Raw genomic sequence first — 19,386 nt, forward strand, 5'->3', positions numbered from 1 at the left:
GCATATTTAGTGGTGCATTTGAGGATAATGGAAAGGGAGCACTCTGTAATGTAGACGAGTTACAGCAATAAATTGCGCTGCTGAATAAATCATGAACAAGCAGCCTGCACGCAGGTAAACAAATGTTAAGTAACACTTGCTTTATGAAGGCTTAACAGGCTTAACATCGCCAAATAACAGGATGGTATCTATTTATTATATGGAATGATAACATACAGTATTTCTCACCTCGTACTCCTGGGAGAGTCTCAGGTTGTCGTTGGCTTTCAGCAGCTCTATGTGCTCAGCCAGCTCGCTGATGGGGATGGGAGGATGGCTCATCATTCCTGCGTTACAATGAGGGTCAGAGGTCACGCAGACTTCAGCTCAGCGACCTAAATTGCTGCCGCTCGACATCACTCATATGCAAAGATGCGACAATAATTATACAATCAGACAACATCACATATCATTAAGGAACACGCTGAGGCAGAAAATCAATTTTGATCCATGTGCGCGGACAAAGTGAGGCGAGGTTTGTTTGTTTGTAAATTGTTTTTCTTTGATAAATTGCTTTCTCTGTGATCAGAGGAGCAGCAACTCAGAGAAAACAAACACAGACAGAACACTAATTAGGAGGGCGGTGCACGCACGCACGCACACACACACACACACATGCACGGATGCACACAAAGGAAGCAACCTCTGCCTCGTACAGTCGTTTCTTTAGAGAAGCTATAGCAATCTATTCCCCATTCAAAAGGCAAACACTTTCAACAATAAATCAAACTAACACAAACTCTGTGTGCAATAAACAGATTTCACGATGCCAGATTCCAGAACGCATTCTCGATGTTTGGGTGATTTATAATGCACGCAGATGCACTAAGAAAAGCATTTGAGGCGCTGTGCTGCTACAGCCGTCAAACACGCGCTCACATCAGCGCTGATCTTTCTCTAAAGGCAGGCACTGCAGCATCCGCAGGTAAGCACGACAAAACGTTCAAGTCGGCACCGGAATGACCTCAGATAGGATCGGCCGGTTTTGTTGGAAACAAATTTCAGCGTCTCAAAAGCACAAATCTCAGGGGAGAAGAAGTGGGCGAGGAGGGAGCGTCAAGGTTGCTGCCACGCGAGCATGAAAAATTCTCATGATGAAAGAAGCTCTGAAGTGCTTTCTTCTGTCTGTGTGAGAGTGTGTGTGAGTGTGTGTGTGTGGGGAGGGGGATTCTTTGCTTCCCAGGAACATGTGGGGAAAAAAGAAACTTTAGACCTTTATCTATTGATTAAATAAAAATCTTTCTCATTTGCCCTTTAATATCCTGGCAGGTGACCTTTCTCTGTGGTGACACATCTCGCCACCTTTTTCAACAAGGACCCCAAAACGCTTCTATAAATTGCAACCACAAAAAATACACCGAGAGCGGCGATTAAATTCCTTCAGGTCATGTGTTATTAGGATGGTGCTAACTGAACGGGAAGAAGTGAAAGCAAAGCCTCATTGGCCCGTTGCCTCGACCGAAGCAGCTGTGTTGTTAGATCTCGCTCGGTAGGGGGTGGGAAGCAGCAAAATCTGTGTATTTACTTCAAAGTGAGGCTTTGGTTGGTTAGGCTGGAGAGAAGAGAGCCAACTGCTTTACAAATGATCACTGTTAACCCACAGCATAACTTCTGAGAATCCGCTCTGAGCTCTAAACATTCAAGATTGATAAGGCAGATTTCTGTCATTTCTGTTTGTTCTGATGCTACTTTCTGCAGCTTGGCATGTGGATTGTGGGCGAGCGGAGATAATCAGATTTTGTCACACCGTGATGACTCAGCCGTGACTAAGCAGTGACTGTACTACCTGGGCAGAAGCCATTTTGATCTCAGAAACGACTAGAAGCTGCCAGGTATGTGTTGGCTGTGATGAGGAGGAAAACTTTCTCAATCTCGTCTGTGGGTTTCTACCAGGAATAAAACTGCCGGCATGAATATTTCATTTTCAAACGATGAGCAATCAAAAGTAGATTTTATCGTTCAGAACAAAAAGTGTTTCTTCAGGTGCCTGTGGAGGTGCACGCTGCCTACCGGGAGTCTGGAAGTTGATGCGTCTCATCTCCACGGGATCGGTCGGGTGATGGGCCATCATCTCGGCGTTGCTCAAAAGGCTCTTGGTTCCAGGTTCAGAGTCTTTGCGCTTACTGCTGAAACACCAGTGAGTCAAAAGAGCAATTAGCACATGCAAACAAACCGGGGACAGGAAAGCAGGCTCGGTACTGACACGTCATTAGCATGGCCGCTTGATTCGCGTAAACACAGCATTAACAGATACAGTGTTTAAGTCCTTGTACAAGTTCTTTGTACAGCATCTGGTATCTTGTAATTACTGTGGGTTAAAATGTACAAAGAGCTTGACATTGGTTTAATCTTACCTGTCAGGTTTGCTGCTTCCAGTGAAACGGGAGCATGGGCAGGAATAATTAGAGGAAGAAAGGGAAGGAAATGGACAGATTGTTAGAGAGGAAAATCAATATTTTGCATTAGCATTCAAATGCTTGAAGGCTTGCAACAGATATCACAGGCTTACAGCAGGGTCAGACTGCTTGATGGCTGTCTGAGGAATGAACAAAATTTCCAAATTCATAGAGAATTTGGTGAATGTTGAGCTGTCGTGGGAGAGTATAACAGCAGGAGGTGCAACAAGAATATAAGCATAGTACTTGACTGTGTATGCTTAATGTTGCTACACTGTATAAAACCCATCAGTGAGCCACACGGACGCAGCTGGAACATGGACGATAAGTAATGGCACCGTTGTTTATCTTGACTCGAGTTTTGACGCATAATCGTGCTGCTGTAAATACTCACTAGCAACCACAAATGTATTTTACTCTAGTTGCCGTAAATAGTCGCTGACACATATTTGTTTGCCAAAAAAAAATACAGTCCCTAAATATATATGTATTATATGTGTGGGACATCTTCAAAGATTGACATATTCAGTTAGAATGAATCTTCACAAACATGAAAAGATTTCTGCGCATTTCATGGAGTTTGATGGCATTGTGAAAAGTTTTGACTAAAGCCAGTCTTATCCTTGAAGAGTCATAATCAAAGCTGCTGTGGCATTTACCCAGTGTGACCAAGAGTGTGAGTTAGCATCACGGTTGGAAAATTTGACATTTTATTTTTATGAAGTCCATCCCACTCACTTTTTGTACAGGAGGATGGCGATAACGATGCAGATGATGAACACTACAGCCAGGACTGGTCCAACCACCCAGATCAGACCGTCACCTGCATCGAATGGCTGCGGGTCTGAGTCCGGGGCAATCACGCGGTCTGTGTACGGGCTGGCCACGTACATCTTCTGTAAAAAAAAAAACGTAAACGAAAAAACACCACAGAAGAAGATGATCACAAAATTGTGGACAGGCAGTCACAAAAAAGGGCATTTTATTTTTTTGTGTTTTACTTCGGTCTACCGTGAACACCTGAGACTAAATTCCAATTTGATGCACTCTCTATCTCTGTGGATTACTGCAGCAGGTGTGGATTAGGATCACCAGGAAAACTGGAGAGAACCTGAAAACCTGAGCCTGGTGTTTCCCCACAACAAATCCCCACATTTCCTCAGGCTGAGTGAGATCTTCACTCCAATGCATCTCTGTTTGATTTGTGCCATTCAAAATACTGCTTCTCATCCATCCTGCTTCCGTAGTGACAATACCGATGATAAGACTGGTTATTTTTTTAAATTTATTTAACATTCTTTTAATGTGTTTTGGCAAATATTTATTTATTGGCCTTCATTCTCTTGCTCTTTTTGTCATGTCATTCTAAAGACTATGACACAGAGAAGTGTAGAGTCGAATCGTTTGTTTTCTCCCTCAGGTTTTTTTTTTCTTTTGCAAAAGTAAAACAGGGGCAGTGTTTGCATTATTGCTGAGCTGTTGCACTGGATTGCATTAGACTGAAAACATGTCCGTATAATTGTGATCAGTTATATAATGTGCAGGCATTTGTGCCTTTATTTTTCCTCAGCATTTTAGACAGTAGCTCAAAAAAATGTACCTAACCTTACTGTTGTTTGAACTGTTGCTTTTTATTAGTTCTGCAGAAGTTTGGAAGAGCATCCCCTGAGCTAGAAGGGATCCAATAATGAAAAAAATCTAATATAAAGACCCTAGTCTAATTTTAAGTTGTATAATTATGTCTATTCCAGTTTGAATGCACATACATAGCAGGGGTGCGCGAGGCAATATTTCTTCCACTGCCACAGTGGGTACACTCACTCTTTATTAGCAGTGGTGATGGAAGTATGTGAGGGTTATTGCCTTTTGCTTACAACACTTTGACTGATGGGCATTTTATTGTTTTGGCAGCTCGGCCGTATTGATTACAATGTATAGTGACAGCCTGCAGGAGAGAAACGCGGACAGCCTGGAATGTGGGAGCGGTTTAAAAAAAAAAACAGAGGGAAAAGACATGTAAAGTAGTGTCTTTCATACCCCGGATGTGGAGTTCAGCTCAGCCAGAATGAAGAAGACGTACTCCTGCCCTGGCTCTAGAGCTCGGTTCTCAAAGCCGCCATAGTCCAGCTGGTCCCCCAGGGTGAAGAAAGCCGGCAGGATGGCAGGTGTGAAACGGGCTGTGATGTAAGCCCGGCGCAAGTCCACCTGCTTCTGCTGTCGAGTATCCTTCTGCCTTTGACTGATGTCTTTTAACAGCTAAAAGAAAGAAAGAGAAAGAGAGAAAAGACACAGACAAGCAAAATAAGCCGCTCCAATAACTGTGACTAATGTTTAAACACTGATATTGAATTTAAAAGGGTAAGCGTTGCCAGGAGTTCTCAGAGATAGGATTGTGTGTGTTTATAGGTCTTTTCCTCCTCGCAGGCTCAGACATCAGTGGGTGCTGTTATTGTTGTGGTTCTCACCTCCTCTAGGTCCATTTCGTCTGGACTCTTGAGGTGTCTGATGACGCCGCGGGGCCTTCGCAGCGGAACCACAACAACATAAATATTCCTGTAGGAGCACAAGAGGACAAACAACATAACAACAGCTGCAGTCGCACAATAGCAAACTGTCTGTAACTATTTTCACTTTAGAGCAGTCATGTACTGTTACCATCAGTGCCCCGTACTGTTACAGACTGTAATCACCAGACTTGAACACGGCAAGTCAGATGACTGTCACTCCTATATGACATGACAACGTTTTCAAGGCGTGTAAGAGCATCTAAGGCTCAGTCTTTCAGCCTTACTTGATGGGACTGCGATTCTCCAGTGATGGCAAGATTAGCGTCACGGTGGTCTCGGAGTCACGAGTGCGGTCGATCTCAGGGCGGCGGATGGTGATCGTTGGGGATGTCTTAGCAGAGATGCGATGGCGAAGGCCTCCAGGGTTCCCCTCAGGAGCAGTGATTTTAAAGTCGTAGCTCGTGTTAGGCTGAAGGTTTGGGATGACTGCCTTTCTCAAGCGAGCGTCCACCTCCATTTTCTGACGGTTATATTCAACCTGAAGGGTGGGAAAGAGTTGGTGAAGCTAATCTTTATGTTGTGTGCTGTTTAAATAGTCATTTAATGCTATAGAACTAAATTAAGGAACATTTGTAAAATGCCCTGAATAAAGTTTTTTGATGGCTTTGTTTGAGAGTTTGAACTAAAATTGCGTTCAGCTGCTCCCTTATTCACAAGGGGTCATCACAGCGGGGGGCTCTGCACATTCACTTCGGCAGATTTAGTTATTTATTTATTTTTATACCAGATGCCCTTTCTGATGCAACCCCAACCCCAAAGTACAATGGTAACCTTGTTGAGACTGTTGTTGCCTGGTGACTGCACTGGGTTTGCTTTTTTGTTTTTTGCTGTTGAACCTACCGTAAGTAATTATAGTGACCACTTTTAATCGCAGATTGGTGAAGGTCTCCTAATAACTGCAATCTAATGTATTAACTCAGACAGACTGCCAACATGTTGCAATCAATTCTAGTCTGTCTGCCCAGATGAATGCAACTTGTCTCTTTGCAATAGAGGACTTGACTGGTTGTACTCTGGCTATATTACAATGTAAAAGCAAGGTTGCTGATGTCAATTAAATTTTGTTTATGTACAAGAAAAACAGGCAGCATTTGAGATGTTTGGGAATTCATCACAATTAATTCCTGTATTTTCACAAACAGATGCAAATTAATTAGGCACAGCTTCTTTGTTCAATCCATAAAAAACAAAATTAGAAAAATGAGAAACTGACGTTTTATTGGAGGAATGTGTGCTAAACTATCCTTAGCCAGGACTAGTGTAAACTAGGAGTTAGTAAACCCAGTTATTAGCAAGGGATATAATCCCAGTAAACCTCTTTTCTGGATTCAATAAATGAGATAATCAGTGCACTTTAAAGTGCTTGTAGATGGATTTTGCTATATTCAGTAAATGCTCAGTTTAATTGAACTTCTCATAGTCCAGAGAAATTTCACATGAATGCCTGTGGGTAGATCTGTGGGTGTATTATTTGTGTCGGGGTCATGCATGCGAAAAATATTTTAAAAATGAGTCACCAGCTCATAAGTGTTTTTAAATTTCACATTTTTTATTTGATCAATCTTGAATTTAAAAAAATATTGCCTGTTTTGCTTTTTATTTTTGTTCTTTTTATATATTAATTTTATACATTTTTATTAGATGTGTTACTCAGTATTTCACACTTTATTTAAATAGTTTCTATCCTCTTTCCTGTCCTACATTTTTTCTGCATGTCTGAGATGTTGTTTGTCCTACAATGTGCTGATCTGTAATTAACTCTTGCTATTTAAAATGCACTCTATAATTTCCAAAAACTTGACCCAAATAAAGCTGAGTATTATAATCTTAAGGATCCCACAGATGTTAAAACATTAGAGTTTTTCAACATACAGTAAAGCGATAGGGGTTGCTAGTCTCTGGAAACTCCCAGGTAAGAAGAACGCTGGTCTCAGTGGCCAGATTGACCGAAAAATTCCTCGGCACATCTGGGAAGTGAAGAAACAAACAGGCAGAGAGTCACTCGTGATGAAGCGTTTTATTAAAATCGTGGCGTCCTCTGCTTTTCTCGACCTGTAAAAATGGAGAACAGCCCGGTCAGTTGATGAGGAGGGGGAAAGACATGATGGTTAGGAGGATAGGCAGGTGATGAGGAAAGTGGATGGCAAGAGTAATAAGTACAAGTAAGAGACAGACTGGCTGCAGGAATGTGACATGCCACGTTGTTAGAGTGTAAGGTTGTGTTTGTTAGACTCAGACTTCAGCAAAGCCTTCGGAAAAGGTGGTAGTGAAGGTCTATCAGATAAAAAAAAAGCTTACCTGCAGATACAGCACCAGACGCCGGTTTTCGCTTCAAATCAGACCGAACACTTACCTTCGCTATTAGATACTGTATATCCGAGCCCTGTATTGACTTTTACCTGAGGGTTTGTGATAAGCAGTGCTCTTGAAGCAAACATCCATTAACATTCAGCCTGCTTCCATTGGTTGTGAAGGGTAGGTGATGAAGGTATAAGTGAGTGAGTGGAGGAGATTGGGGAGAGTAGTTGTGTCCCGCACTTTGCAGTTCTCATCCTCTCTGAGGTGCACTGGTGAGAGGCAGACCTGTAAGAACTGGCCCAGACTTCATTAAGTTTAGTGTTTTTGGAGTGAAATCCACAGTAAGGGGAGATGTGAAGTTGAACCAGCGCTTAGAAAGGTGTTCCTGAGGCCGGAGGCCAGCCCTACCTGTTTCCAAGGACAGGGTGAGGCGCACCAGTAGTGGGCTGAAGGGGCCCGGCCCTGCCTTGTTGTGGGCTCTGAGCTGCACCTCGTAGGCTTTGCTGTGATTGAGGCCCAGGATGGTGTAGCTCGACTCACTTGCTGGTAGCGCTATCAGCCGTGGACGAGCAAAGGGGGTTGGAAAAGCGGAGGGGCCTGGGTCAGCAGAGGGTTGGGTGTGTGCAGCCTCTTTGTAGGCTAGAGTGTACTCTGTAATCACACCGTTGCTCTCCTCTGGGGTTGGGGGCAGCCAGGACAACTGCAGGGAGCAGCAAGTGACATTAACAAAGTCAGATATTTTGGGGTATCCCACGGGAGGAAACATAGGGACTGTTATTTCCTGCTGGACTACATCTCCATAGCCTGCTCGGCTCTTTGCGGCGAGCACAAAGATGTAGGAGGAGCCTGGGGAGAGGTCTCTCGCAGTGAAGTTTCTCTCACGATTTGTGAAATCCACCGTGGTGTCTAAAGAGCTATTCTTCAGGCCAAACTGTAGGCGGTAGCCCTGGATTTCCACCGGGGCCCCCCGGCTATCAGAGCATTCCAGCGGAGGAGCCCACCGCACCACAACTGACGGGCTCGATCCCAGACGCACCCAAAGGGAGGGGGAACCAGGCACTGCAGACAACAGCGTAGGCAGCAGAAAAAAAGAAAATGAATAGAGATAAACATATATCACGCAAATACAGAAGAATTAGAATTGATTGTCGGCTTATTTATTGCCATCTTCTGGCGCAGCTTACTGTACGATCAATTCTTGAGTATGCTACTAAATCTGGGGCACTGAAATGTATACTTGACATATGCTTACCAATCCCCGGGGTCTGCACCAGCTTGGCTTTGCTGTGTGCTCCATCCCCTTTGGTGGTGTATGCTGCCACAGAGACAGAGTACAAAGTCTCTGCTTTCAGATCTCCTAAAATCAGCTCCTGCAGGAGAAAACACAAAATACCACCATCAAATACTGCAAACTCACTCCTTTCAATCTTAGAAAAAAAAAAGACACTATTTATTGATTTATTCCCCTTTTTTGGGGAAGAACTGTGCATCAGCAAAAAAAAAAGAAGAAGAAGAAAACTTACATAAGAGTTGATAATTAAATCTGTGGTCTATTAGCAGCATAGCGCTGTATGCATTAATAATTGGTTCATTTATAATGAGAAGAGGACGGGTAGTCTGCACTCACATATTGAGTCGCGTCATCCTCCTCCATCTTATCCCACAGACGAGACACACCCCACAGGCAGCCGAGACGGATGAGAGAAGGAGTGAGTCAAAGGAGCAGAGGAGAAAGGAAGGATGAATATAACAAATGAACACCATTTAATCATTTATATATTTAGCTATGCTGTCACCTGAGACTCGTCCAATAAGAGGTCTTTGATCCGGGGAAGGTTGCGTGATTCACCGCTCTCTGCCTGGCTGAAATGCACCTGGTAGCCACGGATCTGGCCTTGCCGTAACCGTGGCAACACTGGGCGCCACGTGACTCGGAGAGCCGAGGAGTTCAGCGGCTGGACATCCACCTGACGAGGGGCTGCGCCGGGAACTGAGCACACGTGTGGAATTAATTAAGTGACCAAAGGTCTAGCCAGTAAATAATCAACTTAGCAGTCAATAACGTTTAGGTCTGATCTGCGGCTCTCACGCTCACCGTCCTCGTCTGTTCTGCAGAGCACAGCAGGGCTGCTGGGTCCAGTCCCCTCTGCGGTGGAGGCTGCAATAGTGATGTTGTACCAACTCCATTTCTCCAGCCCCTCTACCACTGTCTGCCCCTGCTGGGCCGGGATAGGAAGGTCTTTCACCTCCAGACCCAGACCTCCACCTCCTGCCCCAGAAACTTTCTGGTATCTCAGCTCATAACCTGCCAACTCGCCATTCTGGCCCTCCATTGGAGGAGGCCTCCAACTTACTCTCAGCGAGGTGGAGCTGGCACTCTCGCAGGACACACCCTCTGGTGCAGCTGAGGGCTCTGATTGGACAAAGGACAAGCAGGGCAATTGGCAAAGAGTTTAGGAGAGACGACCCGGGAGAAGGGAAAATACAAGCAAAAGGACAGGAGATAAGGATAAAAAAGGAAACAATGAGAAACTAAGGTAAACTGAACTGAAAGAGATAACACTGGGACAAACCTGAATTGGGCAAAAAAGGAGGAGCAACCACATAATGTAAAAGCATAATGTTAGCCTAAGAGCCTAATGAAATAAACCAGAGACAAGAGTATCGACCATAAGTGGACAACTTAATTATACCCAAGGAGAATGTGCATCCAGCAGTCAATGATTATATCTTATCCTCTAGCTATAGGTAGTGCCACAAAAGGCTCGAGATTTATGAATGAAAAACAGATAAATGTCTGTTCTCTTTCAAAAAAATGGGGATGCACAGCTAGCTGCACGAGAGCACAGACACATGTATACATTTCACATGACCAGCTGGCTAATCCTTGAGTCCTCAAGATGGTAGGGTGGTGTGAGATTTTTCACTGTGGCTGACTAGAGAAAGGTCTTACACATCGCAGCAGGAGATAAATAAAAAAAACACTAAACCAGATCTCATACGGTGCTGAAAGGATTTAGGAGGCAGGTAAAGGAGAAAAAAACAAAAGAAAAAAAAAAAAAACACAAAACAAAATCTGAGATCCCGGAGGGGAAAAAAGGAGCTAAGACAGGAAATTGAAAGTCAAGCTAGAATGATGAATTGCAGACACTGAATCAGAAAGAGGCTTGGATATTTACTGTTACAGACGTGAGTGCAGAAACAGAAATCACGAAAAGACACCACAGATTTACGAATCACAGATATAGCTCAACCAATATAATGTCATTTAAGTAAGACACACACACGCAAACAAAGGCGGGCATGTCCGAGGTCCAGGCTTGTGCGTGTGTGTGTGGGAGTGTAATAGTCATAGCTGACAGGTTCAAGTATCTATCCACTCAGCCATACAGCCACTGTTCTGTTGGCCTCGGGGGACAATCTAGATGTGCACCAAAGCTTGGCGATAAGAAAGCACACATAACCTCCCTGGGAAATGAATTCTGCTGCATGAAATAGTCTGCTTATCTAGCACCTTCCCTTTTTCCGAATATCACCCCCCCCCCCCCCCCCCCCCCCCCCCCCCCCAACATCCTCTGGTACACAACCTTGGTTATTCTTTCCGTTTGGGGGTAAAGAGAGAAGAGAACCCCACTAAACGCAGTCTGATGGGTGACTGCAAGTACTTACCACTTAAAGGAAAACGGTGCGGTGAACTGCGGGGCTTTTCATATTGACTTTATAAATTCTTTTCCTTGTACCATTTTTCTGTTATCCTTTCTTGAGAGCAGATATGAAATAACTTGGTGTCAGAACAAAATGGTGGAACTCATTTAACTCTTATTGGCTAAGAGTGATTGCACAAAAATAGAAAAAAGAAATCAGAGAAAAGGAGACAAGGGAGAGAATCTAAGCTCAGCGTGGGTAAAATACAGACTGGCCAGCACTTACCTGTCAACATAGCAGGCTACCCGCCATCCTTTAATGCTCCTGACCATTGGCTGCTAGCCAATAAGTGGCAGACAGTTGCACCCTTTCAAAGACATTAGACACTGATAGAGTGGAAAGAGTGAAAAGAGGGCAAAGGAAAGGAAGAGTGAAACATTAATCGGTGCTCCATCTCCATCTGTCATGATGTTTTGGCTGTGCGAGAAAGAGAGAGGCTGAGGGGAGGAAGAAAGGCACGGTCAAACAGAGATGGATGGGTTGGAGGAGGGGGTGGGGCTGGACGTATGGGTTGATAAACGAGACACATGGAGAGATGCAGAGACGGCTTCCAGGTTTTACCAGGCCGGGAGCTGAGGGAAATGTACCGCTATGAGCTGTGTGTGAGAGCGTCTGGAGGACAAAATGTTTCCAAGATATTCGCGGCACAATACATTAAATAAATAAATAAATAAACACAATAGAATTTGAATTTGTGGGATATGCGTTGGTGTGTGCAGGAACACTGTGTGAATCCGGCTCAGTCGAGACGTACTGGCTTGTGATGTCCTCTGCACCAGTTCATTAGTGAAAGCGCCGATGCCTTTGCTTGAGATGGCAGCCAGGGAGAAGGAGTACTCGGTGTTCGCTTTGAGACCCTCCACAGTGTAAGAATTCCTGGGCCCGAAGGTCAGCTTCTCCTGTGAGAGAGAAGAGAGGGGAGCAGAAGGCAGAGAGGTGCGATGATGAGGGAGGGGTGAGATGAGAAGAGTAAAAAGAGAGACATTAGAGAAGAGCTGGAGAAGAGAAGTGCGACCACTAGACACAAGGTTGCAGGACTTTGGGGTTAATCTTTTAAAAAATCTTCTTTTATCTCCCTTTCAAGCCTTTGTCTTGATAAGAAATCCACTCAGCAGATGGATTTATTAAAAAAAGACTAAGAGGTCTTACCAAGCTGCCAAACTTGACAGGTTTGTAGAGGAGCTCATAGTTGACGATTTTCTCTTTGTTGTGGACAGGCTCCCAGGTCAGCTCTATGCTCGTGTCTGTCACTTTACCCACTTTAAACTTGCTTGGCTGGCCAGGGACTGCAGGGAACAGGACAAAACACACTCAAATAAGACCTTCGCTTACAGCAGTACTAATACTTGGCTTTGCACTATTCATAAAGATTATTTATTATATGTTTAACTCTGTTTCATTAAGATAAGAACAGGAAATAGTAAATGTCATTCAAATGCAATGAATATTTTTTTGATAATGTATTCATCATTATTATTGCTAATTATGCTAGAAATACTTCAATTTAGACAAAGGTTTTTAAAAATGTACTTAAACCCAACCTAATTACTAATCATTGAAGTACTAACCCTTAAACATCTCATCATAAATCACATTCTTACATGGTAAATGGCCTGTATTTATATAGCGCCTTACTAGTCCCTAAGGACCCCAAAGCGCTTTACATATCCAGTCATCCACCCATTCACACACACATTCACACACTGGTGATGGCAAGCTACATTGTAGCCACAGCCACCCTGGGGCGCACTGACAGAGGCGAGGCTGCCGGACACTGGCGCCACCGGGCCCTCTGACCACCACCAGTAGGCAACGGGTGAAGTGTCTTGCCCAAGGACACAACGACCGAGACTGTCCAAGCCGGGGCTCGAACCGGCAACCTTCCGATTACAAGGCGAACTCCCAACTCTTGAGCCACGATCGCCCATATACTTTCATTTCTTTCTATGTGGTAGAAACTGTTAAGAGACTAAAAGTGCCGCAGAAATTTAACCAGTAATACCGTCGCAGTTTTTTTTATTTTGTCATCTCTTTTCACCTCCCATCATATAAACCTAGCAGCTTCTCAGGAGCTGTCACGGTGACACAATCAGCACCGGAGCATGAGGGATATTTCTCGCTGTTAATCCCTGTTTCCTTCACATAAATCTCCACACTTCGGTCCCGGCTGGTAGAATTTATTCACTTTGAAGAAGTCATATGTTCTGACAGGTCAAACTTTCACAGTGGCTTGCTACTCAAACTTTACATAAGCTCCTCGAATAAGCTCCTGAGCGGTTTGTATACTTGCACATAATCACGAGTACTTACTCATTTGTGCTCTGCTGCACATGCTGAAAAACTAACCATTACTCATCCACACATAAGTAAATGCAAATGGCTACTTAGCCGTTATCTATGCACTAGCATGCAGGCTAAATTTATTCTCTTTCACGAACATCTACCGATGATTATGTCGATGCACGGTCCCGCACTAACCTCCACGCAAGACTTTAACGTGGACGGGGTCTGAGAAGGGTCCGTCCCCAACGGAGGTGAAGGCGAGGACCTGGATGGTGTAGGTCTCTGAGGTTACCAGGTTCTGAATGGTAGTGAGCACACTATCCTGGACGTTATGAATCTGCCACTCGTTTATAGGCCGGGACGGATCCATGGTGTAGTACACACGATAGCCTTTCACCTACAAAACATAGCAAAAGGAAAGCCACCCAGTGAAACGTGCGGACACGTTTGTTTTGATTGGGACTGGATTTTAAGGTCATCGGGGACTGGGATGCATTACGTGACTTTCACCTAATCCCACTGTCCTACAACCGGGGTAATCCATAATGCCATCTTTTAACACAACAAGAATTTACGGCAGCCAAGGTCATCGTGTCTGAATTATTGTGACTTCAGGCCAGATGGTCCAACAGATTACTGTTTCCTAGAGGTCACTGTCATAAGGTGCAGTTTTACATTTCGTCCTGATAAAGCTTCAATAAAATAAATAAATAATACTGTGGATGCCATCAGATTGTAGCATTTAAAATGTGATTCCTCATCTGTGGGATTAGTTTATGGGTAGTACAAAGTATAGCTCTCCTGTTATTACTCTTTAATATCCATAATCCTCATATGCACTCAGTTTCAGTCTTGTACTTTTATGGACCTACGGTGCAGGTTGGTAGGCTTGAAAAAGGAAACAGGCCTCTGGAGGATGGCTCTGGATCTATCTATCTATCTATCTATCTATCTATCTATCTATCTATCTATCTATCTATCTATCTATCTATCTATCTATCTATCTATCTATCTCTCTGTCCATCGGCCCGTCCTCTCTGTTACAGTACACAAAGCACAAAAATGAAGGACTTTTTCTGCTGGGTATCTGAGGTCTCGGTGCAGGCATTCACCACCCTTTTGAGAACATTTTTCAGGTTGACAGCTGGAGAAGCATGCCAACAGATAAAAGAAAATGTAAAAATGTGTGTTTTCCTCTACTGATAACAGATCAAACAGGGCTGTTCCAATCCTCATCTCACCTGTCCATTGGGCTCTTCCGGTTCTTCCCAGCGGACCATCACAGTGTTCTCAGAGATAATGTGAGCTTGGACGTTTCGCGGCGGGCTGGCGGGGGCTTGCTCTCCCGTACGAGCCTCCACGCGAGCGGACGGGGGCCCCTGGCCGATGGTATTATAGGCTGAAACTCTGATTTCGTACTCTGTGTTGGGGTAGAGCCCCCCGATGCTGTAGCGGGTGGTGGTGATGCTGTCCACTGTCTCATACTTGCTGTCGGGCCCTTTGGCTCGGTACTGAATGATGTAGTAGGAGACGGGGTCGGGGTTGCCAGAGTCCCATGTGATGGTCACACTGGTGGCTGTGGTCTCGGTGACAATGGGCGTGCCGGGAGGCTTTGGTAAAGCTGGGGATTAGAGTGGCAGCAGGTGATTTAAACGTTTGAAAAAAGAAAAATACTCTCTTGGTCTCAGTGTTGAAATTACGTTTTATATTTAGTGGAAATACTTGATTCTTCTACAGTATAAATGTTGCTTTGTTTAACATATATTACATTTGGATTCAACCTGCTAAACTGCAGTTCTTTAGTGGTACTTGCAGTGTCAAGTGACAGTAACATTTAACCTGAAATACACTGATTAATAAATTAAGGATGCTACGTTATACTATTTAAATTGCTTCATTTTCACTGACAAGGGATGCCAGAACCCTGCTGAGTACATATGAGAAGACAGCTGAACTTTTCTACTTTCTCAGGCTAAAATTAAAAACATTCTTAGGCATCTAAAGGTTGCCGGGGCCCTTACTCTTCACTAAGACCTGAGCGCTGGCCTCAATGATACCCAGGCTACTCATTGCCACACAGGTGTAGTTTGCAGACTCGCGGACACTATTGAGCTCCAGCACGTTCCGTCCAATCGGCATTTCATCCTCGGGAGTCAGGTCCTCGTTACCCAGCATCCACTTGACATAAGGCATGGGTGAACCCACGGCCACACAGGTGATGTTGATGCTCCCTCCTGGCATGATCTCGTGGTTGGAAGGGAGGATGGAGAAACGAGGGGGCACGCGGCGCACTGGGAAAGGAGGAGAGTCGGGAGGGGAGAAAGGAAGTGGGACGGGGGTGGGGGAGAGGGGTTAAGGAAAGGGAAGGAGAAAAGTGGGGAAGGGAGTGAGAAGGAGAAAGGTGGAGAGAAAGAAGGAGGAGGGGGCAAGGGAGTAAAGGGGGGAGAGAATGAGAAGAAAAAGAGCGAGGCAGAGAGCGAGATAGAGGTTGAGAGAGAGAAAGAGAGAGAGAGGGCGAGAAAGATAAAAAAGAAAGAGAGAGAGAGAGAGAAGGAGAGGTAACAGGAAGGGGGAGAATGAACTTCAGGGTTTTTACAGAAAATTACATAGGGATATTTCAAGTTTAGTCCCAATTACTTTATGGCACTGATGAATCCAACAAAAAGACACAAATCTTGTGCTGAGCTCAACCACTCAGAGTGAGCTGCCTTCTCAAAATAATAAAGTGACAAACTCTTGAGTATCATTTCATCCAGGACATGACACCTATAGTCAGTTTCTCTTTCGTAAAAAACCAAAACCCAAAAAACGACAACAGCAGGGTTTTTTTTTTTTACGGGTTATCAATTTATGCAGGAAGCAAATTTATGCAGAATTATTAATAAAACACCACCCCGAAGCAGTGACTAAGCAGGCTAAACTTTAGCAGTAACTTATGAGGGAAAAAACTTTTCTTCATTCAGATTGCCGTGCCTTGAGGTGCCTGTGCGGTAGATGGGCTCCTTTTAGAGAGTATATGCATCATGGGGGCCAATCAATAGGCCCTGCCTGCTATTTGTGTGCCCATGAGAAGAACAAGCAAAGTGGCAAGTTATATCCAATACTGCATCTGTCAGAGCTCGGTTGACTACACATTAGGGGAGAGATGCATCGAGAGACTGAACTCATAGGTCACTTGCATGCCTGGGCGACTCAAGAGGGATAAAATGGTGGAGAAACACAAAGAAGAGAACGAAGAACTGTGGACTGAGAGGGGGGACAGAGAGAAGCAAGATAAGAGCAGAGACACGGGAGGGACAGATCGAAGGACAGAAAAGAAAAAGACAGAGAGACAAAGAAAAAGAGCGAGAGGGAGAGAGAGAGAGAGAGAGAGAGAGAGAGGCAGCTCTGCTTCTCTTCCAGACAATGAAACGCAATGTAGCAAAGGACAGCCACATTGTACAACAACATACTGTACAATACATAGGATTCAAAACTGATACAGTGTGTAGTCAAATGAATAGGAAATGTGGACAGGAGTGGATCAAGGGTTCTAAAAAGGTGTTGTGGCATTTACAAAGTGATCATCGGACACATTTAAGTAAAGAACACCAAGACAGCATGAGAGAACGAGGCAGAACGGGAAAGAACGAGTGCGAGCAAAAAGAGAGATATGTGAGGTAGTATGTGCATGTTTATAAGTTAATAAACTTATGTACATGTGTCTGTCGCTCCTACACATCAGGGTGCAGACAGAATGCAGAAGAAGAAGAAGAAGGAGAAGAGAAAAAAGGAGGGGGTGGGAAAGGAGGGGAAAAGACAGGGGAGAGAGGATTAGAAGAGGGTTCGTGGGGAAGGAGGGAAAAGGGGGAAGAAAAGAGGAGCGAGGAAGAAGAAAACACATGGATCTATTTTAAAACACGGCTGTATACCAGAGTCAGGCCCATTCAGAAAGAAGGTGCTTCAAAAGTAAGAGAAGAGGGAGAGAGAGAGAGAGAGAGAGAAAAGGGCTTGAAGAGAACGGATGTTGAAAGAACAGAGAAGAAGAGGATACCCGTGGGTCAAAAACACAGGAAACAGAAAGAGACAAAAAGAGTAACGGACAAACATCTCTGGATGAAAGGAGAGAATGAAAGGGAAGGCAGACAAAGAGCAGAAACATTATTGAAACTAAACTCAAAACTAGAAAGCTTATATGTGCGATAAACAACACAAGCCCTAAAAATAGACAGTTTAAAAAAGATTACGAATAAAAGAAGATAACCCTACAGTAGCAAAACAATAAGAGTCTAGTCTTTTTTTTTCTCAAATACTTGCAAATCCAGCAATAAATCTAACGCTATATGAAAGAAAATGTCAAATTAAATACTTGAATGAATACATAAATATTGATAAATTTGCTGCATAACCTCCACTCCTTAATGAGTAACATCATTACTGGGAATCTTCGTGGGCCACATCCCCCCTACTCAAAGCATCTAGAGACAATTGGATAGAAGTTAACATTTTTGCATGATTTCAAGAAATTAAAAAAAAGTAAATAGTTGTGGTCATTTCACGAATAACAAAGTTCAAAGCAACTTGGAAAAACAAACCAAAGCAATAAAAAAAAAAAAAAAATCAAACTTAAAAATATACCCAGAATTGGATACAGAAGTTAAAGACAAGAAAGAGACAAAGAGACAAAAACAGGTAGATCTGTTAGAAAACAGACATGATTGGGCAGGCATCTCCTCATCTGAGCATGCTGGAGAGACACGCACACAAACTGCATCCATGACAGCTCCATGCACAAGACAAAGCAGGTGCAATGCAGCAGGACCAAAACGTCAGTTTAAGCTACACGGGCATGTATCTGTCAACACAGCAAGAATAAATAAAAGATGTCAACGTAAGCATGTGGGCTAATTTGATAATGCTTTAAGTTTAAGGATGAAAGTAAAGACTCAAGATGATTGTTCGGTAATCTCCTACATCAAGCGGTGGAGTAGTTCTAAAAATACCGGTCGTGAACACAGACGATGACTGAAGAATCCACCGGGGAGCCAAAGGTGAGTACTTTACAATAAAGTGAGCTCATAACAAGGGATAATCCTTTTCGTGCTCACAGAGCCTCTAGCTTAAAGTTAATCGAGCCAGGACGCATGATTCCCCACCATTTTCTATACAGTTTGTACGAGCCAGGAGCTTCGCTCTTTATTAGTGGAGCTATCATTAGTCCTGTTCTCTGCAGGGAGTCTGGAGGCTACGGGCTGGGGAGACCTTGGCACAGCCATAAGGATTACTGCTGAATCTCAGCATCGCTATATAGCTGACATTTACTCAGCACCATCTTGTCTGTCTCAAGGACACAGCTTTCATTAACCACTGTAATAAGAGAGAATCATTAATACCCCTCTCAATATCTAAGATTGAGAATGGATAAAATTAATTTCAAATGTCAGTCAATAGAGACGTATCACAGTGTTTGGTGGGGATGGAAACAGTCGAGCAACGTAAGACATGGCCTAGACTGTATAACAGTCCATTAAAGAGAGCTTATTTTACTTATTACTGTATAATAAACCTTCAGAGGCTACCTGTAGAAAATGTGCAGCATTAGTATGAATATTTAAAGCACACAGGTGGAAAATGGAAAAAAATAAACAAATAAATAAATCCAGCTTAAAAAAAGTAAAGCAAAAAGGTACTACTAGAACTTTACTGAAAAGTACTACTGCTTATTTTATACAGTTTTGTAAACTTTATTTCTTTTGTCTCATAGCTGTGGAAAATACAAATCAAATGAACTTGGTTGAGGTGTAGCTAATTTAAGTATTCTATAATGTCTAAAGCAAGGCATCATATTTTTCATATTGTGCTTGAGTATGTAACACAAGCTGCAATGCTGGGTGTTAAAAAAAAAGCCACAGAAGGGGCAAAAAGCTCAGCTCTTCAAATGGCTACTTGAGGACGACTCCAAAAGAGAGTCAGCCACTGTATCCTACACCGAGTAAAAATGCTCAGCTTCAGAGTAGAAATAAAAATTACATTTCTGCTCTACAGCCCGTGTATTATTAGGAGTGGGGCAGACAGACATGTGTACCAGCACAAGAGGCTCTGTGGCTAGCTGTCTTGAA

At 43.7% G+C, this 19,386-nt stretch overlaps 1 protein-coding gene across 9 annotated transcripts in view; it reads right to left on the reverse strand.

The window, feature by feature from the left end:
- ptprsb (protein tyrosine phosphatase receptor type Sb) overlaps nt 1-19,386 on the reverse strand; it is a 69,858-nt gene that overhangs the window by 12,070 nt on the left and 38,402 nt on the right. For 2 of the 9 annotated variants that reach the window (XM_085139416.1, XM_085139417.1), the window contains exons 7-25: nt 16,987-17,001; nt 15,310-15,579; nt 14,530-14,909; nt 13,484-13,685; nt 12,155-12,291; nt 11,760-11,904; nt 9,396-9,713; nt 9,097-9,290; nt 8,928-8,954; nt 8,553-8,670; nt 7,709-8,359; nt 6,875-6,969; nt 5,227-5,480; nt 4,901-4,988; nt 4,473-4,691; nt 3,174-3,331; nt 2,394-2,408; nt 2,050-2,162; nt 229-326 (exon numbers count right to left, since the gene is read on the reverse strand). In XM_085139416.1, coding sequence (XP_084995542.1) covers nt 229-326; nt 2,050-2,162; nt 2,394-2,408; nt 3,174-3,331; nt 4,473-4,691; nt 4,901-4,988; nt 5,227-5,480; nt 6,875-6,969; nt 7,709-8,359; nt 8,553-8,670; nt 8,928-8,954; nt 9,097-9,290; nt 9,396-9,713; nt 11,760-11,904; nt 12,155-12,291; nt 13,484-13,685; nt 14,530-14,909; nt 15,310-15,579; nt 16,987-17,001 — 3,497 coding nt within the window. The remainder of the gene's footprint in view (nt 1-228; nt 327-2,049; nt 2,163-2,393; nt 2,409-3,173; nt 3,332-4,472; nt 4,692-4,900; nt 4,989-5,226; nt 5,481-6,874; nt 6,970-7,708; nt 8,360-8,552; nt 8,671-8,927; nt 8,955-9,096; nt 9,291-9,395; nt 9,714-11,759; nt 11,905-12,154; nt 12,292-13,483; nt 13,686-14,529; nt 14,910-15,309; nt 15,580-16,986; nt 17,002-19,386) is intronic. The other 7 variants (XM_085139419.1, XM_085139420.1, XM_085139418.1 and 4 more) reach the window with 6 other exon arrangements.

The sequence above is a fragment of the Neolamprologus multifasciatus genome, chromosome 18 (assembly GCF_963576455.1).
Source record: "Neolamprologus multifasciatus chromosome 18, fNeoMul1.2, whole genome shotgun sequence".
Classification (NCBI taxonomy): domain Eukaryota; kingdom Metazoa; phylum Chordata; class Actinopteri; order Cichliformes; family Cichlidae; genus Neolamprologus; species Neolamprologus multifasciatus.